The sequence below is a fragment of the Acanthopagrus latus genome, chromosome 15 (genome assembly GCF_904848185.1).
Source record: "Acanthopagrus latus isolate v.2019 chromosome 15, fAcaLat1.1, whole genome shotgun sequence".
In the NCBI taxonomy this organism is placed as follows: domain Eukaryota; kingdom Metazoa; phylum Chordata; class Actinopteri; order Spariformes; family Sparidae; genus Acanthopagrus; species Acanthopagrus latus.
Genome location: NC_051053.1, coordinates 20,885,109 through 20,905,833, shown reverse-complemented (window position 1 = coordinate 20,905,833; position 20,725 = coordinate 20,885,109). Strand labels below are relative to the sequence as shown.

The 20,725-nt window shown below is 43.2% G+C and overlaps 1 protein-coding gene across 34 annotated transcripts in view; it reads left to right on the top strand.

The window, feature by feature from the left end:
- Positions 1–20,725, top strand: part of LOC119033143 (ankyrin-3-like) — a 137,617-nt gene that overhangs the window by 91,607 nt on the left and 25,285 nt on the right. For 10 of the 34 annotated variants that reach the window (XM_037122814.1, XM_037122813.1, XM_037122811.1 and 7 more), the window contains 13 exons: positions 1,561–1,633; positions 1,845–1,901; positions 8,003–8,126; positions 10,184–10,195; positions 13,181–13,283; positions 14,588–14,638; positions 15,288–15,397; positions 16,222–16,254; positions 17,200–17,424; positions 17,622–17,776; positions 18,676–18,887; positions 19,140–19,347; positions 19,661–19,757. In XM_037122814.1, the coding sequence (XP_036978709.1) occupies positions 1,561–1,633; positions 1,845–1,901; positions 8,003–8,126; positions 10,184–10,195; positions 13,181–13,283; positions 14,588–14,638; positions 15,288–15,397; positions 16,222–16,254; positions 17,200–17,424; positions 17,622–17,776; positions 18,676–18,887; positions 19,140–19,347; positions 19,661–19,757 (1,460 nt within the window). Of the gene's footprint in view, positions 1–1,560; positions 1,634–1,844; positions 1,902–3,316; positions 5,080–5,771; positions 7,380–8,002; positions 8,127–10,183; positions 10,196–13,180; positions 13,284–14,587; positions 14,639–15,287; positions 15,398–16,221; positions 16,255–17,199; positions 17,425–17,621; positions 17,777–18,675; positions 18,888–19,139; positions 19,348–19,660; positions 19,758–20,725 lie in introns of those variants that run through there. The other 24 variants (XM_037122787.1, XM_037122788.1, XM_037122789.1 and 21 more) reach the window with 18 other exon arrangements.

Below are 20,725 nucleotides of genomic sequence, written 5' to 3'. Positions count from 1 at the left end.
ACACTAATAATTCTGCATGCTTCAGGACATACACCAATCTCATATACGTTGTATTATGTACTCAGTTAAGAATTATTAAAGCAGTAAAATTCATTTCCTACTTTCCAGGCAGCCATTTGATATTTATGAATTTTTTAAATGTTTTGTCACTCTGGGATATTTTTTACATTTTTCACAATTGCATGCACAGTTCATGATTGGTGGTGCTTTCAAGGATTCTCTGACATATAAGATGTAGGAGTTGCCTCCCAAAAAACATTTGAAATTAGGAGCTGTAAGACCAGTAATGGCTACGATGTCTGAAACCTGGCCAATCACCAGCGCCGAACTGTGAGTGGAGTCAGTGTGTGAATCCTGCAAATCAGCCAGCGAGTAAGTCAGCGAGTCCCGCTGTGTCACATGTGTGAAGTTATCCTGATTAGGAGACAGAGAAAGGGCTTAGATCGGAGCTTAAGGTTTCTCCTCAAATAGCCCAGGCCACTGACAGCGATCCCATACATGCACGTGTCCCGGGAGGAAAAAAAAGGGGGAGGAAGGAGAAGGCAGCAGGAAAAACATAGAGGAGGTGGGATGATGAATGGATGAGGGGGACGGAGAGTGAAGAGACGGACAGAGAGGACACTGAGGATCCTGCACAATCAGCAGCAAAGTGTTTTAGTCGTGAATGAAATAACTTAAAGATCAAGGTCGTTCCTCTCTCAACACCTTGTGTGACTGATCTGTTATTCACTGTGCGGAGGCCTCTGCTGTTGTTTTGTGTCTCTATTGAAGCTACGTCCACAGGCTGGTCAGACATGTGTGGCCTTCAGACATACAGTAGCATTACTTCTTACACTGACAGAGGCCACGGCTAAGAATCAGGTTAATGTCCCTGTTTGGATATACGTATATATGTGAAGGTCACACTTGAGTATTCATTAATTGACACAGTTTTGAGTTTCTGATGAACTCCCTGATTATCTCATCTCATGGCTTTAAGATAGCACCCTTATATATCAAGAGCACTTTTAGGGTTAAGGGTGTCAATGTGTTAATATGCAGCAAACACAGCAACACTCTGCATATGTCATCTAATAGTTGTGTGTTGAAAATTAGCTCAAATGATCAGTTGATATATTATGAAAGATTATAGTATACTTTTAAAGCCCTGCTCATATTTTTCATTTTGATCTGGTTTATAATCGGCTTCATCGTGACGTATTTCCGAGTGAAACAGAGTATAAGCGAGGTGGCGACACCCAATGACACAACGACGCGAAGTAACAAATCGTAGCTCTCTGTCTGATAAAAATTGAAGACTGATTGATGGTTGCACGTCATGATATTATTGGTTTAAAGTGGTTGGTTTCAGCCTGCGTAAGCACACATTATATTTTGTGTCACTGCATATGTTGTTGAATAGAGGCACAGTATGAATGCTGATGTGATTTGGAAGGGTTAAAAAAAGCTCTCTTCATTAAATCTCAACTTTGGAATTTGCCCAGAATACAAACACGTCATCATAATTTTGGTCGGCATGACTGTATTGTTCAGCTGTCCGTCGTCTTCTCACATTTACAGAGCGCATCAGAAAAACACAAAATCAACGTCCCGGAGACCATGAACGAGTACCTCGACATGTCGGACGATGAAGGTATGTAAAGAAAGATCACATTTTCTCTTCATTCACATTACTTTTAAACACAATCAAATTAATTCACAGTTAAACTGTTGTTGTGACTTCATTATAATAAGATAAAAGTAATATAAATGCACTGCATGATTTCTGTACTCTTGTGACTTTGTCTGATGTCATTTTCATTAACATGTGCATGTTCCACTGTGTGTGTGTCCAAATCACACAGTCCGGGCCAATGTGCCAGAGATTCTCGATGAAGAGTCTTTTTCAGATGGTGATGAAGGTATTTGTCACATGTTTGCTTCCAGCACTCTGCTGTTGTTTGTTTGTCTGTTTTCCTTTAACATGATGCAACAGAACTCACCTGCTTTGTTGAAGAGCTAACAGTCAAGGCTTCGCTATACTACTACTACTGTGCTTTGCTGCTGATCAACAGCCAGAACACACACACACACACACACACACACACACTTTCCACTCATATAGGCACCATGGGCAGGTTTAAAGGCCACACTGAATTGAAAGAAATCAGACAACATGTGGGTTGTGTCTGAATGTGGCAGCAACATGGACGCCAAAAAGAAGTTATCTTGCATTTAATCGCATTTCAGAGTGTTTAACAACACGTTGAGAGCTGTTTGCAGTACTGGAGTGACAAATGATACAATGACTATACGCTAGTTTGGTAAAACTGTCTTACCATCGACAGGATTGTTTACTTTCGTCCACCACGTTTCAGCATCATATGACGTCAGCTCGGGAAACTTGTGTAACAAATTTTCCTCTGACTTTCCGAGTGAGAAAAACACTTTTCCCAATAATTTCGACATCACCTGAACGCAGTTATTCTCATCCCTAGAGCCAATAATAGGGTCAGACAGAGAAGATATTCTATTTCTGGGAGTTTTTTTGTTTTATTTACTGTAATTATTTGCCTGCTGTCATCAGACAAAGAATAAAGTCTCAGCTTTCCATCAGCGATCATTAAATTATTGAACTGTTTCAGCCTTGAAACAGGTCTGAGTGTCCTGTTTCTGTTCACAAACTGACACCACTGATGCTATTTTCACTTCTACTTGAAAACACATTTGTTATTTTTAACCACTCACACATCGTAAGCCTCGTACTGCGTGATAATCCTCATCCTGTGATGTGTCATCCTAACTTCAACGCTGCGAGAACATAAAAACAAGGCCAGTTTGACTCACTGTGAAGAGACCTGCATACATTCAATGAAATCATCTTGTCTGACTGTTAAGTAAACGGCGGTAAATTACAGTAATGATATCACAGCGAGCGGCAGAGTGGCTGCTGTGGCTCTGCAGAGCCAAACCAGCTCTGCCAAGTTTATGGTAGAAGTCACATTGTTTCAGGCTGCCCACCTCAGCCTGCCGTCCTTTTGTTTTGGAGCCACAGAGCCAACAGGCCTGCAAAATTGATGAGCTTGTCCACGGGTTGTTGCTTAGGGGACAGTCAGGGGAGGAGTTCGTGTGTCAGGTGATACAGCCAGACTCAACAAGTTACATACACACTAATATCAGGTGATTATGAGTGACTTTACACCGAAGATCCCCCTCATATCTATGATCCAGTGTGTTATCGCTACCAAAGCGGAGTATCCATGGTCTTGTATACGCCACATAAACTGTTTATACTGTGTGCATAATTCATCAGCATTGTAGTTGAGCACCGCGGCCTTGACGCTCACCCAGCGGCCCGGCGTCAGCAAGTTGTCAGTGAGTGTGTGTGAGTGTGAAAAGGAGGAAGTAAAGAGTTTTCACATCGCTCTTTAATCCTATATGAGGGAAGCCAATCCTATTAAGCTGTAGGTTGGAGTTAGTGTGACAGGTCACTCGTGGTCTCCCACTGCTGTGTGTGCGTGTGTGTGCGTATGTGTGTGTTTGGCCTGCTTGTGCGATTCGGCTCTCTAAGGACTACGATTGCCACTAATTGTTCCATTTTTAGAGAACGACTTAATCCTTGTTGCGCTCTGTTGTCAGAGTATCTCCATAATCCCAGTGATGGAATGATGAACATAAATACTGTACAGAAGCACAATATTCAGGTACTTTACTTGAGGATTTACATTTCCCGCCAATGTCTACTTCCAATTCAGTCAAATATTGCACTTTTACTCCGCTTCATTTCTTTTAGTTTAGTTACTGGTCACTAGTTGTCAGAACCAAAGTAAATCAAATAACTCTTATGGATAGCTAAAATCACAATCACGTTGCCTCAGTGGGCTTCACAATCTGTACAGTGAACGATCCTCTTCTTAGACCCTTGATATATGAAAAATGATATAGAATATTATTTTAGTGCCCCCAAAAAAAGAGAATGTAAAAAGATTTTAAGAAGAAAAATAGAAAATGTATGTTTTTAAAAACGAGGTGTGACTTCAGCTCTCTGTCCCTCCTATCAAGAGCTCTGTCTGTTTATAAACCAGGGAGAAAGTTGTGTAATGCACCTTTAAGACTGCCACTAAAGTTATATTACACCACAGTATTATCTTTACATTCACAACACTTTGAACACCTCAGCAGCAGAGGAGGGTGCTGCTCCTACAGCTGGTGTCCTGTGGACTGAAGGTCTCTATCACTTCTTGCATAATTGTCCTAAATTCACCGATTCTTGTGCAAGTTTGACTCATTGTGTGCAACATGTAGGCACAAAGGTTGCTCAAGATTTTCTTCTTTTTTGTGGCAAAGTGAAGAGCGGTTATTTCCTCATCATCGTTTTGCCCCACTCCCAGTTTGACATGCGGCCAGAGACTTCCTCGGTGGAGGAAAAGGCAGGAGGAGTGTTCGGTCGGTCCAGAGAGGGGTTTTCTTCTGCACTCCGTCACTGTCTCCTCTCCTCTCAGACGGCCTGTCAGCTGACTGTGCCCTCTCTCTCTCTCTCTCTCTCTCTCTCTCTCTCTCTCTCTCTCTCTCTCTCTCTCTCTCTCTCTCTCTCTCTCCACGGAGCGGTAAACACTTCCACCGCGGCCCCTGTTGACTCCGCTCGGGTTGGGTTGTTGGATGCTTGTTGATCCAGAGACGCACCGAGACTTCCTTTCTCTCTCTCGCTCTCTTAAATCCAATGAGATGAGCCGTTTTGAGCCGCTTGCAGGAGAATTAACCCCCGGTGGCTTCGACCTGTAGTGCTCTTTCTGCAGCGCTGAATGCCGTTTTGCAGCAACGAGACGCAAAAGTTTGAGCGTCAGTTTGTCTTTGTGGAGATGTGCGCACCAGCTGGAAAATACGCGCAAGTGTGAGTGGAGCAGAGTGCGCGGGGGTTGAGAGGAGAGGGCAGCGTTTTCCATCAGCACCAGAGCCTCTGAATGGACCACTTGATAGTTTTCACCTCGCATCGGATTTACTTTTCAGCCTGGGAACGTTTCGTGGAGCTGTAGAGAAAAGAAAAAATAAACTCAGGGAATAAAACACGAGTTGTGATCAATATGGCTGCGACTGACAAAGGTAAGTCGTGAGGGCACCGGAGAGGGTTTCTGTGGTGTGTGTGGAGGTTTGGAGGCTATTATGTAAAAAGTAAAGTGGTGTCATGGTGTTTTGTTTTTTTTTTTTTTCAAGTTTTTTTTAAAAAGTGTTGTTAGTTTTCTACCTGTGGATGGAAGAGATGGAGGGGAGCCCACCTAGACTCTTGGTTTCTGGACTTCTGGACTTCTGTTTATTTTATTTTATTTTGTTTTGTTTTATTTTATTTTAAGGGAGAGAGTGTTTGATGTGGTAACTCTGCAACCCAAAACATGCGTCAGGCTCTTAATATGAATTAGAAGGACCCGCGCGGGTGTGTGTGTCTGTGTGTGTGTGTGTGTGTGTGTCATCCGAGCTTGAATGGGACGGTGATGGTTACATTATCACAGCAGTGGGGAGCCGATTGTTTTCCAGTTTTGTCAAGTCAGACAGACACGGCTAGAAAAACACAGGAAGTGAGGTAGTCGGTTCTCCCATCAGAATAAAAGCATCATAAATGCCCCAGGAAATATATATATATTTATATATAAAATACAGCTCTGCAGTCTGTCTTGAAGCTTAAATCTGTTATGTTATGTGTTATGTTTCTTGCTTCTTGATTGGATAACACATGTTTTGGAGGCTGTTGGCAAAAGTGGTAACGCACTGTGTGTCGTTCTGTGTCATTGTTGTTTTAGAACAAAGCGTGGAAAGCTCCAGACTCGACACTCTGCTGTGACATCCACCACTGTTACTGGGAGAAAACACACTATATGAGCGGTTGTATGGCAACTGATGCCACAATATTTACTCATAAGTAGAAATGTACTGCGTTTGTCACCGCTGTCTTAACTTGGCCTGATATATTCGAAATGTTCACAGCGTTCTCTTCAGATGGGTGTGATTTTGGGATGAATATATTGATCATTAAAATAATATTTCTAGCATGGATTAATGTCCAGTGTTTCTCTCTGTAGGCCTACATTCCTGCTGCAACACAAGTCATTTATGCAGTAAGACCGCACGATGGAAATCATAGTAAAGATATCCAGAAAAACCCAATGGAAGAACACTGTATTTAAAGTTTAAAGGTGCACTGTGTAGTCTTGGGGGAGAAGTTTTAATCAGAAGAGAAGCTGCCTACACAAACTAAGCTCCTGTTTTTAGGATCCTGCACCTTTTTAGCTTCAAACAGCTTTCTGTGGACCTTATTTTTCTCTGAGAACAGTGTGTGCATTCAGTTACAGTTATATTTGTGGCACAAAAGGAAAGTAAACAAGTTCCCACAAAGACCGGCAGGCTTAGAAGCCAGTTGTCTTAGTGGCTGAACCGTGTGATTACATCGTCATGTGATGCGCTGCAGCCCTGAAAGACTTTTTCCCATAAGCCAACACTGTGAAAGAAACATCTGTAAAACGGTAAATACACTTTTTTGAGCATCACAGCCCGACAACATGAATGATCCTGGTATTTTCATAGCTGGGAAGTCCGGTCATTTGTACTTCTTTTTATAGCAATTAAAGTAAGATTTAATTGAACCATTAAGTGCTTTAATAAAAGATAGTGAGCAATCAGGAGGCAACTGGACAACAGCAACCAAAAGTATTATTAAGGGCTGACCAGTATGGTTTCATTAGGGTTGATACCGAAACCGATTAGCCTTAAACAAGGAGACAGACAGCAGATAATTGGAAATGATATATAGATTGATCAGAGCCATTTTGGCTTCATGCCACTGAGCAGACCATCTCCATGACTCAGTCCAGTGAGTTTTACTTCTGTTGTTTTACTATTTTACTTCTATAAATAAAGTAACTGAACTACGGATTACTTTGTAGCGTGTTGCACAAGTTGCCCCAACACTGCTGGTTGTGTAATATTGTAGAGTTTGAATTTATTTTCCAAAACTACACAGTGCTCCTTTAAAGCGAATATTTTAGTTTTTTTGCTCACGTGGTTTTATGAATGTTGAACAGCAGACGTAAGCGTGTTGCCTGATTTCACCTCGTCTCATTGTCATTTCGCTGTCGATTAACTTAAAAAAAAAAAACCTTTCGCCGGCGGGGGTTTTATTTTGAAATCTGACACCGGAAACGCCCACCTTTAACGCCGGGGCCGACTTGACACTTGGTGCTGGTGTGTGATCGGAGTGCGGCAGTATCGAAGGTAGGGGGAGGGGCTGCGGTGAAGGAGCAGAGTGTTGCAGGCAGGACAGAGCCCGGACATGAGGGAGAAGGGGAAACACGGTAGCCGCTCCGCCGGCTTCGTTGACCGGCGTGTCATCGTCCACCGGTCCGCCGATCGAGGTGCGGTGCGGTGCGGTTCCTCTCACTTTTTTTCCCCCCCCTTGCTCATTCTCTGCTTTACCGCCGCTGACTGAGGCTTTTGGTGGCTGCTGAACAACCTCCGCTGCGCTCCGTCTGTTGAGTTGTTGTGATAGGAGCTGCGTTTGGTTTTACAGGAGAGCTCCAGATTTACCGCAAAGTGGCTTCTGCTGCTGCTGCTGCTGCTGCTGCCTGTGATGGCATCTGCCTGTCTCTTAAAGATGATCTCTGTCCTATAACCTCTAGAAAACAGCCAGGAGTCATAGGTGCTGCAGCTTCATGTTGTTGTTGTTGTTGTTGTTGATGATGATGATGATGTGCCATCAAGTCAGATGAATAGACAAAAAAAAAAAAGAGGAAAAAGTTGCAGGGGGGCTATGCAGTCGCTGGTGAGGTATGTTGGGTCTGGTAGATGCATCCAAGGCCTCCTGTGAGAGCCATAATCAAATAAGTGAGACTGATGTCAGCAGTGAGGGCTTGATTTTTTCCTCCTGTGGTGTCGCATCGCATCTCTCTTTCTTGTTCTTTTTGTAATCCGGGAAGTTAACAAGAGGATTTTTATGATTTCACCCCCCCTCCTCCTCCTCCTCCCCTCCTTCCACCAGGTGAGGATGCAATGACCGGGGACACGGACAAATACCTGCGGCCTCAGGACCTCAAGGAGCTGGGGGACGACTCTCTCCCTCAGGAGGGGTACATGGGCTTCAGCATAGGGGCCCGCTCAGCCAGGTAGGCACCTGTCATTTTCATTTTATTTTTTTTCTATCATGATGACCACTGATGGGCTGTGGTGCAGTGCTGTCAGCTGTTTGCCTCCGCGCGCTGTGTGGTCAGGTTATGTTGTTATCTTGCTGTTAATCCTGTTGTTCACAGAGATCTGACATGAAACGCAGCTTTTTTTTCTAGAATGCAAAATCAGATTATCTCATGTACGGCCCCCTCCGACAGAACACAAACACACACACACTCTCAAAGAGAAAAATGGAAATCACCAGAGAAAGAAGCTGGAAAGTTGCCATCTCAATGATTCAACCAGACATAATGATTCAGCGTTTTGCGTGGTGGCCTCATTCAAACCTGGGCAAAGATTACCGATGGCCCCGTGGAATGACGCCAGCGACAGAGGCTGCATCTTTAAAACTTTGGTATCTTTCTCAGTGTAGCAGCTGCACATCACAGGCCCGAGCACAGTCCCCATGTAGTGGACAAAAGAAAGAAGAAGTGTGTAGTGGAAAACTGGCAGGCTCCAGTGAAAACACATCAGCGCCGCGCAGCTCTGGAGTGTACTGTGGCCGCGCTAACAGATGGCAGATGCGCCGCGATGGTTGGACTGATAAACACAACGACACTGGCTGTGACAGGAAGCTGCTTACATCAGCGGGCCACGGCAAACACGGGAAACGGCGAATTAGATGGAGAGATTCCATGTCAACAAGTTTGTTTGGTGAGCCTCATGGGCTGATGAGAGAGTTTGACAGATTGGATTATGGGAAATGTTGTTGAGCAGTTTGAAATATTGAGACGGTGATAATAGACGAGAGGTAACAACGTCTCAGTTATTCGCTCATTTACTGCAGTTTATTTGTATGCCCAGACCAAAACGAGTACTACAAAATATTAATATCAGTGTCTGCTCCAAAGTAGGGATGGGACGATGAAAGATTTCGTGGATTGCAATAGAAAACAGTCTCAGGAAGTGGATCGTGGTGAATTTACATCGTTGGGATAGTTGTGTAAGGAGATAATTCACAAGAAGGACTTGAAGAAGCTGTCTGGCTCGCTGGCGTACAGTCCTACATTGGTTTCCTGATTTATTTTGAATGTCACAGCCTGTCACCGTGGCTGACGGCTCAGCTGGCACATTGTATCCCACAAAAACAAAGTACAATCTGATTAAAGGATTCCACCGTTTATTTCTTCTAGTTCTTGCAGTTGGACCTTATGGTTTATGGTTACTGAAGATTCCTTGATGAAGATGTGTGTCCTAAAAACATTTGTTTGTGAACACAAATGTAAAGATCAACGTGGTTCCTGTATGTTTAATGCGATCCAAGTTGTTATTTTAAAGTGTTTAGAATATTCTGGTGATTATTGGTATAACCTATTGAATCGCAGATATGTTGGACAAGATAATTGTGGTGTTAAATTTCCATATCGTCCCGTGCAGAGAGAGGCGTTTGACATATTGAAATGATGATGGTGACCACATCTGAGGGTTTGAATGTTCAGATATTTCCTTGTTTATTTTTCTGTTAACAGTTACATATTCTGCCAAGAACTAGAAGAGTACCACAGCTCCTTTTACAAATAAATAGATAAAGATAATCATCTGCTTAAAAAATAGTTACAAATACTGAAATCATCCTTTTATACTGTGTTTCTGTTCTTGCATATAAAGTAGAACGGTCTTGAGAAGCCTCTTTGCAGGAAATGTGAGCGTTATGCTCTGAAATACTGTGTTTTATTGATCAGTGATCGTATGATGCTGAGCGAGTTCTTTCCTTTTCCTTACCTTTCTGTTTATGACATCGACATTGCATGGTTTGCTTTTTGACTCGGCTGCACACACACACACATTCGCAAAAGAAAAAAAAAACCTGGAAACACTTGCGCCTTGTCGTCTCAGGCAGCATACAACCATGCAAAAGCACAGCATCAATGTCATGTAACGGGGGGAAAAAAAGAAAAAGCCACATCATGCTTGAATGTCTTCAAAATGCTTTGCTTTTCACTTCTTCTGTTTTGTTCTTTTTCCTTGTTTTCCTGCACCCTGTCCCTCATTCTAGCCCTAGAATCAGGTAAGAAAAGAGTAGTAGTTGTAGTAGTGGTAGAAGGCAACATTAGCTGTGAATGGCGTCCCTCCCTTGTGTCCCCTTGAACTGCTGTTTAACCCCCTTACACCCATTAAACCGCTAATCCAAACCATGAGTCACCCATCGTGCATTGGTGTCATCCAGTGTTGCTGTTACTCTGTTTGTGGTCTGTGCTTTGTTGCTGTTGTGGTCCAAGATCCATTTTAGCTGATCACCATTCATCCTTCTAAGAAAATCATCTGCAACATGAGAATGCATTTGTTTTTGATGTGAGTGTGGGAAAAGAGGCGGTTTCGCTGGAAATGAGAAAATCAAAGCCACACCTGTGTTTTATTTGCAAACTTTCCCCCAGTTTGAGTTGTGTGGTCTAATCCCTTAACTTTTTGATGTGGCTTTGTTATCAAACAGCACTTTTTATCTATTTTATTTTTGTTAAGTGCCACTGAGTGTAACTTCCAGGGATCAAACACATCCGTTTACTCCTGATCCACCCCTTTGATCCCCCCCTATTTAGATGTTATTAATTGGATATGTCCCGGCATTAATCTGGATGATTCTGGATGTTGAGTCATGGTTTGCAGAGATGGAAACTTAACTGTGGAATTTAGAAATCCCCCCCCCCATACATCAAGGGACACTCTGCCGCACATACACGGTGCTCACATAGACACACAATGACTCAAACAACTGTCCGCTTGAGTCCACACAGATGCCTCCGTAAAAACACAGGACCGTTGTATACATGAGGATGCGTGACAGGAAAGAACAAGTCGTTTGGACAGTGCAGGGTGCTGCAGGTCCTTAATAAAAACCTTAAAGGAGACATATTATGCACATTTTCAGGTTCGTTATTTTAATTTTGGGTTACAATTAGAATAGATTTACATTCTAATCTGTTGTACCTCCGTCTGAAATGCTCTGTTTTAGCTCCTGTCTTTTTAAGGTCCCCTCTCCCGAATACCCAGTCTCTTCTGATTGGTCAGCCCAAACATGCCTGAGCCAGCACTGCTAACAACCATGGAGCAGCTGTGCTAAATAAAATCTTACTTGCCGAACTAGCCATTAGGCTTAAGTTATACAAAAGTGTGACTTGGTGACATAGTGTGATGTCAGAGAGTTATTGAATTAAAGGCGGGATTACTGATGAGGTGTTTTAGGAACAGTGTTCTCTGTGGGAGAGATGAGCTTTTCTTGGTCCTGACTTGGACCTTTTTAACTTTCTGTTTACATAAACAAACAAAAACAAACATGATAGGTCTCCTTTAAAATATCATAAAATTCAGTTTTAACATTATTAAACCTTCATAGTTATTACATAGTCTTAATTGTTGTAGATTGTAGATGTACTATTCACTAAAATAGTGATGTCCTTGCAAAAGCTCTTCTCTGCACAATATACAAACCTCATACTTTTTATACTTACCTGTTATGTTAGAATAAGAAGGGGATGTTTGTCCAAAAGTCAGTCTTTACTTCCTATCTGTCTGATACGTGTCGACACCCTGTCGTGGGAAGTGTAGTTCACAGCAAGGTAGACTTGATCAACAGTTCAGTGAATGGAGTTGTGTGGAAAAAGGAAGGAAAGTAACGGAGAAGGACGAGGGGGGAGGAGAGGAGTAAGGTAGAGAAAAAGTAAGAAAAGGGGGCTCTCACTGAGTGAATTAAAGGGCGGCACAGTAGAGTCGCAGCAGCACGACTCTGAAATTGGAGATCGTGGAGACGGGCATTATGGAGAAGACTGCTGGCGAGTGCGGTGACACGCAGAAAATACATGAAGGAAATGGAGCAAAGATGTTCAGGGTGGAGAGGAGGACGGACAGAATGAGAAAGAGGAGGAAGCTGCGAAGAACAAACAGAGTCCGGCTGAGAGCAGAGGGGGAGGGTGGAGGGTGGGGTGGAGGGAGGCCGTAGCTCGGTGCTGCCATGCCAGCGAGTCCATTCAGGCCCGCTCAGAGTTGCTTGGTAACTTCGATGGTGTGGTAGGCAGACTGTGCTGAATAAAGGGCTTCTCTCTGTGCTGAATAGTGTGCCCACTCAAACACGCTGAGCTCTGCATTTTCTCCCCCCCCTCACTCTCACCCGTTCCCCCCCCCCAACCTCTCTGCACTCACATACAGTAAAACATGCGGGACAGAACGAGGCACAGAGTTGTCTGCTTTTGTCGCCAGGGTTGTATCTTTTTTTTTTTTTTTTCTGCGAGTCCCTCACGGTGCACAAACATCATCATACACCTTTATTTTAAGCACAAGAGCATTTTGGCTCGTCTCCGCTGATCGCATCGCCGTGGCAATAACAGCACAAGGAAAAAAAAAAAGAAAACACTGAAAGGAATCTACAGCGCTGCATCGAGTCTGAGGGGCTGCAAAAATAGGCACACGTCACACCGCCATAAAGCAGACTGCAGCAAGACAGATAGAAAAGACCAGCTTCCCTTTTGTGTTGCACTGCTCTGAAACAGGTCTGGGTCAGCTGCTAATCTTAGAATAAAGCAGTGTCGGCCTTTGAGCTGGAGTCGGATTTAACAGCTTGAAACACTTTTTTGAGTTAATCTTATTTCTGTTACTGTCAAATAGAGATCTGCACCTGCCTGCCAGGTGTGAATACTCACCGTCCACTAATCTGTCACATTTCATCATTTTAGACACACGTAGTGACATCCGTGATGCACACCTTCATACAGAAGTAGTGTTTCAGTCTCGTCCTCTCTGCCTCTATCTCTCAATGCAAACAAACTGACCTCACTCTCATTTCCATCTCTGAATAACTTCCTGCAGTATCTGATCCCTGTTCAACTGCAGGCTCTTTCCGCTTCTCTCTATTTTCCACTTTTGGACTCTCTCTGTCCAGTGAAATACGTGGTTCCCTGGAGGTTGCATGTAGTAATGGATTCCTTGCTTTTTGTTTTATGTCGTGTGCCCCTGCCCGTCACTTGTTGTTGCCCGCGGCACTGGGTTGCGTGGTAACATGTAGCCTCCGCTCCTTCAGTTCGGATAGGTCCAACACGCTCAACCGGAGCTCCTTCGCACGAGACAGTATGATGATCGAGGAGATTCTGGCACCCACGAAGGACACGGTAAGATCTAGTTTCTTCTCTTTGTTTTCTATTCCTTGACTTTTTTCTCTTTCTCTCCGACTCTGATAACTTTTCCTTCCCTGGTATGTTTTGCCATCTTTCTGTCAATAGCCTGGTATATACACAGGGTGGCTAGAATCAAAGGAACAAGGTAGCTTTACTTGTCTCGCACAAAGGTCATAACAGAAGCGGTGCTGATGCCACGCTTGCTTTTTGCCAAAGTGCTGAGGGTGAGTGTATGGCACCTTGACGAAGAGTTTATTCAAACTTAAGGGCTTTTTTTCGAGGCCTCCCTTCTGCCTCCTCATGGAATAAAAGCTCTGCAGAGCTCCTCTCAGGTCTTGTTTTGGTCGTCAGAAACAAAAAAACAGAACTGTAACCTCTAGCAATATAAAACGTGTTTGTAATATAACCTACAAGCTCAGTGACGACATCGGCTAAAGCTTAAAATGTCACTGTAAAGGCTCAGCTACACTGAGTTTTTCTGTTCTCTCCCTCAAAACAGGAGACGTTATGGTAGATTATATTATTATGGAAGTAGCAGCGAGTTAAGCGTTGGGCTTTTAGCGGAATGTAAATCAACAGCAACAAAGCAGTAAAAGAAGCATTGCACCAAAACAGCATCTAATCCCTTTAAGGGCATAAAACCTGCACAAGAGATGCTCTCAATATACTGCTTTCATCTTCACTTTAATTCTGTGTCTATAGACAGTCAACAAAGAAATGTTGCGAGGATGAAATATAATAAAATTTCTTCATAGAAATGATCATGTGATTTATTTATTTTTTTTATTAATCCATAGTGTTGTAAAATAAATAAATCGGCAGCAGAAGTGCCTTCTTGGATGATGATGATATGGTAGATAAAACCTGATAAAGTGCCCGTCCAGTTCTCCTGGTGCCCCTGCCCCTCAAACATCCTGAGTCCACCACTGATCATAAATTTCAAACTGGGTTTTTTTCTTCGGACACCATCAAAAAGCTATAAAACGCTATAAAAGTTGCATCCCCAAACTATAAATCACCAAACATGCCCTTACCTCAAAACACAAATATTTTGGACTTATGATATCTAATTGACTATATACATTTTTTTTGTCTTTGGTCCTTTTCAGTTACATCCGCTACAATCTACAGTGCGATTGTATAAATTTAGATGTCTAAATTGTGGGACTGGCTCCAGATCGTGTTTTGCTCTGGTGGAAATTGAATCATTAGCGAAACAAAGCACCATAATTTCCCCTGTCTGGACCACACAGTTCCCTCGGTGTGACTTCTGAACTGTCTCTTTTCTCCCCCATAAGCTTCAGAGTGTCTGTAAAGACATTTCCTACTTGGTTGACCCCCTCAATAAGGTATAAAGTGTTTGTGGATGTCTGGCTCATTCGTCTGTTGTATTATTTTTTCAGTCACAGCGGTTCAGCTCCCATTTCTCACCGAGTTGTGGTCGTTGTGTAATTGTTTGTTTTGGGTCTGTGCCATTCTCATCATCTCATTCATTACTGCTGTGTTTAGTGACTGGGTCGTTCCCATGCTACTTCATGTCATTTTCAGTGTTTATTTTTTTTTTTTTATCGTTGCACATTTCAGTGTACTGCCACCGGCAAGTTGTAATGGTGCATTTATGACGCTATTTGTTGTGTGTTCTTGTTTCGATTGTGGCGAGACTGCAGATAATGGTGACAAATTTAGTTAAATTATGAGTCAAATGTTATCAGCTCATCGCTTCATACCATGCATGACTCGAGGGTTAAAGTAGACGTGTGTCACTGTCTGTGAAATGATTAATAATTAGCTCAGTCTTTCATTTTATTCACTATCCTTCTGGTTTCTTTCTTCTAATACGTTTTGCGCGATCATTCATCTGCTGTTGATCTTTCTCATGTCCTCCATCATCGTCCTTTCTTGTTCTCCTCATCCCTCCTTCATATTCGTCAATTCTCCAACATAAACCTCCTTTTTCTCTCTTTTCACTTGTGTCTTTCCGATCTTCTCTTCTTCCAGCACCTGGCTGTGACCAGAGACTACAGCTCGGAGTGTATGCGGCGCTACAGCTGGACCCCGGACACCGTGGACCACAGCCACAACACTGTGTCCAGCCCCATTCACTCTGGGTAAGAGCAGCTGCACTGTCTCCTCTGATCTATGTTCCAGAAACAGACACTACATAGACTAGCTCAGTGCGTGCATACAGACACACAAACTGCCCACACATTCAGATAACTACTGCAGGAATCACACATTTTAAATGCTTACTGCACACAACTGTTGTATTGTCCTTTTGTTCTCCCCCCTCGTAAGAGTCAATATTCAGCAAACCCTGCAGCAGTGATGCAGACGAGGTGCAGGGCTGTGGGATTTCTGCAGTGCTGCTGCTGCACACACGACATTACAGCATCAGAACACCGCCCGCTAAAGCTCTCATGTCATACCATAAGTCTAGAGACACGGCCTCAAAAGTCACCCCCCCGCCATGTTCACCGACATCCTCACGGAAAACAAAGTACCGACTCATGTCTCGTGTTTCATTTGGCTAGACTGATAAGATTGTGCCCTCATGTCATTCACATAATTTGAATATATGACGCGATGACATAATAAGAGTGCTGACTCTGCACGGAGGTTAACGGATCCTTTCTTTGGTGTCCTGCTCAGAAATGATATACAGGGATCTGTCATGTGCAGTTATGGTTCCTTTTTTCCTATTTTTGACTCATTTTGTAGCCTTTGTGTGTCTATTTTTGTATTTTGTCCGTTGTCATGTTGTCCTCAGCATCTTGTGTTCTCTCTCTCTCCCTTGATTTTCCAGCCCCTGTAGTTTTGAATCTTTCATCTCAGTAGTTATTGCAGATCCCAACAGTGTTTGTGAAAACTGTGATACTAAAACTAGGTTGTGGGGGTTTGCCTCCTGCATTGCCTCCATGTGTTTATTTTGCAGCTTGTCCTCCCCGCTCCCTCAGTATGACTCCAGGTGATGACTGAGTTCGCTGCCTTCACCCATGATGCCGCAGTGATGTCCCTCACTCCTCCATCTCTTAGTCCCCCCCTACTCTCATTGCGCCACTCTTCTTCTTCTTCTTCTTCTAGCCTTCCTCTCCTCCTCATCTCACCCGTGTGGTCTGGTGTTTCATTTGCACTGCCTAGATATTAGAAGTGTGTGTGTATAGTCAACGTGTTTGGAAGCCTTTCATTGATGTGTCATCTCCCCCTTTTTCTCTTCTCTGTCTTTCTCTCTCCCTTTCTCACAGCGCACATTAAACCTTCCTCACAACCTTACAGGCATTCTGCTATTTGCAACACACAGTACAGAAAAATAAACTTACCCTCATTTGGCTTTAGGCATCAGGGCTGCTCATAAAAAGTGCATAAACAGAGTCTTTCTGTGCTGACACCCTCTCCACCCTCTCCTTGTGTCAATAATTATATTAATGGGATGCTAAAATGTGCTCGTAATTCGAAGAATGGGACACATCACATATAAATCACATTAACCCTATCTTGGTGAAACATCTGTGCAGGTGTTTTAATATTTGATCACTGAATGCTGCTTCAGAGGAACTGAAACCATGGCAACAGCCTCACCTTCAGCCTCATGACTGGAAACTAAACTTTCTGCAGCATCATTAGCACCCTGTTTAGTTTCAGACAGTGTTTAATGTTCTAAATCGAGGCAGATGAAGGTGAGAAGTGCCTGCTTTCAGGACTCAGAGCATCTTTTTTTTTCTTCTTTCGATCGTGCTGTCTCCTGTTCTTTCTCTATTTTTATTATTTTCTCTCTTTTCCTTACTTTGTTTGGGTGTACGGTGATCACAGCATGGGAATCGTCCTCCTCACGTGTGTCCGTCGTATGGCTTCATCTTTCTCTCTCTTTATGTCGTGTTTCCTCCTCTGACATTGCTCTTGTTCGATCTCGCAGGTTCTTGGTGAGCTTCATGGTGGACGCCCGCGGTGGTTCTATGAGAGGCAGCCGCCACAATGGCATGCGCATCATCATCCCTCCCAGGAAGTGCACGGCGCCCACACGCATCACCTGCCGTCTGGCCAAAAGGCACAAGCTGGCCTATCCCCCACCCATGGTGGAGGGAGAGGGGCTGGTCAGCCGGCTGGTGGAGGTCGGACCGGCTGGGGCTCAGTTCCTCGGGTAGGATGCTTGGGACTTTCCTGTGTTGATGTTTTTCAGTTGTCAGCATCAAATGAGATCTTTGCTGCAAATATTGTGACTCATATAATCATTAATTGCAGCTTATTAACCAGAAAGTATCATAAAACCTACGAGAGCTTCTAAGCTGCCCTGATGTTTATGGTTTACATTTCCTCAGGCTGTAATTTCTCTTTCAGTCCCGTCATTGTGGAGATTCCTCATTTTGGTTCCATGCGGGGGAAAGAAAGGGAGCTGATTGTTTTGAGGAGTGACAACGGTGACACTTGGAAGGAGCATCAGGCCGACACCAGACCAGAGGACCTCACTGATCTGCTGACTGGAATGGATGAAGGTAAGGAAAAGGTCGTTGAGGGAGGTCCAACAATGATAGCTTTGTTGTCTGCAGTGCAAGAGGAGGATGGGTGAAGGTGAACTGTACCACATCATAAAACCTGCACTACATCACCCTGGGCAATATGTCAGATGGTGACCTAGAAAATCAACTCCAGAAGAATGTTTTCTGTTTTATTCAGTCTGTTTAGCCTATTTATTGTCCCCCTTTTTTCCCGAAATGTCACACCTCAATATCGCCTAATATTTAAATACTTTTGTAAAGTCAGAATTTGTTTTTAGAAACAACATTTGTTTTTATCGAACAACATTAGATATCTCCTGATGCTTTAAATATGCAATTTAATATGAACTCCTTTGCATAAGGGAGTTCATATTAAATTGCATATTTAAAGCATCAGGAGATATCTAATAAAATACCAGACAGCTGGTAACTTACCAAATATCTGGTACATTAAATGTAAGATATTAACTTTTATAAATAACTGTCAACTGGGGAGTTTTCATGGTGATACTATTAGCTAAGACTTCTGCCCTATTCACCCTTTTTGTCAAAAAATATATACAGCATACACTCACTAACATACATCAAACTTTCTAGTGCTGTTCCATTTTATATTCTGAGGGTTTTGTTACAGCCTGTTTTTACCAGATATCCAAAATTCCCTCTTTAAAAATCTCTGACATGTACATATTAGCAAAATCAAACACACATTTTGAAACTTGCTTCATCCCATGTTTGGATTTCTGTTCTGGAAGTGTGGACAACATCTTATATACATATTTAATCATTAGAATTTAAGAAACGATCCCTAAGATCCCTATTCACTGTCACATCTCCATGTAAAGCAACATTGTTGCTTTCAGTCATACTTACGAGAGAAATGTTTTCTGTCACAGAGCTGGACAGTCCTGCCGAGCTGGAGAAGAAGCGCATTTGTCGCATCGTCACCAGAGATTTCCCGCAGTACTTTGCTGTGGTGTCACGTATCAAGCAGGAGTCGAACCACATGGGTCCCGACGGCGGCATGCTGTCCAGCAGCACTGTGCCCATGGTCCAGGCCTCGTTCCCACAGGGGGCGCTCACCAAGAGGATCCGTGTTGGCCTGCAGGTACGGCAGGACTCCTTGGATCAGCTGAATCTATTTCATGACTTGGCTCTTTTTCTTGAAAAGGCTGTTCACTGACTTATTATTTATTTATACCTGACCTATTTTTAGTGGAAGATTAGATTCCGCCTCACATGCCTGGACCCTTTAATTTCATAAAAAAAGTTCAGCAAAAGTTTGACTGGACATTTCTCAAAATGAAATCAACAAACAAACATTGGGTCACTTTCTCCATCTTCCTGTGTTTGTGTTTAGGCCCAGCCTGTGCCAGATGACATGGTGAGAGCGGTCCTTGGGAACAGAGCCACCTTCAGCCCCATCGTCACTGTGGAGCCCAGGAGGAGGAAGTTTCACAAGCCGATCACCATGACGATCCCTGTTCCACCGAGATCGGCAGAAGGCCATCCCAGCGGCCACCGGGGCGACTCTGCCCCCTGCCTGCGTCTGCTCTGCAGCATCACAGGCGAGTAGACTGCAGATAACTGGAGCATGATGACGCTGCTGCAATACCTCTGTCAAAACTGCTTCAAGCTATGCATTTATTATATACTGTTTGTCAGTCATTTTATCCTAAGATGCTAGTAAAAACAGAGTTAATAACTCAGAGACACCACTGATTGAATAGCCATGGGCACAGCTGGCCCACTTTGATGTCAAAAGCTACAGGTCAATAGAGAGAAGATGAAGAACTGAGAAGATAAAAGGATGAGGATTATGAGGGCTGGAACAAAGCTTGGCTGGGAAGGCAGTGAGCTCATCTTGGTTTTTTTTTACAGGAGGGACATCTCCTGCCCAGTGGGAGGACATCACCGGGACCACACCGCTGTCCTTTGTAACTGATTGTGTCTCCTTCACCACAAATGTGTCGGCCAGGTGAGACACACAAACACGCACTGCACACACAGCAGAGCACAGTTGTCGATAAGAAACACAAAGAAAAGATGAATGTTCTGATTGTGATTAAAAGAATGTGAATCTGCCACTATTTTCTGAGCAAAAACTCTGAGCAAAAAAGATTTAATGATTCCAGGTCTTAATTGTTGCTGCTGTCTGACATTTTCATGGACCAATGATTAAACGAGAAAACAGATGACGGATAGATCAATTGCTCATTAATGACATTAGGGCGGAAGATATGACAAATAAATCCAATAAATTTTAAATCTCAGCCAGTAGGTGTCAAAATGGTGACAGTGCAGAACCACCAGTCAATTAGTAGTTAGCAGTGAATCCTAAAATCAATCAGAGCTTGTTTTTCTTACCTCAACATCTTCAACTCTTTCACTAAACACAACAGGGGAGTTCCCCTCTTCTCTGGCTTTGCAGGTCATTGGCTGACTTTAAACTGTTTATTTAACTAATTAAATGACTTCATAGTAGTTTGTCTCTGATTAAAAAGACATTTTTTTCTGTGGCCTGAATGTAATACTTTATTTAAAACATGTTTACCTACGTGGAAACAAAGTCACATCAACCGTACATTGTTAATAGCTGCCTACTGTGGTGACCTGAGCAAGTGAACTTTTTGGTTACAGTACGCAAAGTCATGAATTCTCTTTTCAACCGGGGATTGGAATCATGTGGCGAGTGTGCAGCCTGACATTAACTGAGCACCCTTTGCTGCTCTGTAATTAGATTACTACACCGCTGTCATGTGCTCAGCCACAGAGAAACAACCCAGAATATTTGATTTTACTAGGTTTGACTTGTACTATGAAATGTGTGATTACAAACACAGCTCAAATGTTCAATGCAGATATAAGCTGTTGTCAGCCATCTTTAAATTTTGACAATTGTTGAGTTGGCTGACTTGTCCTTTTCCCCTTCCCCTCTTTTCTCTG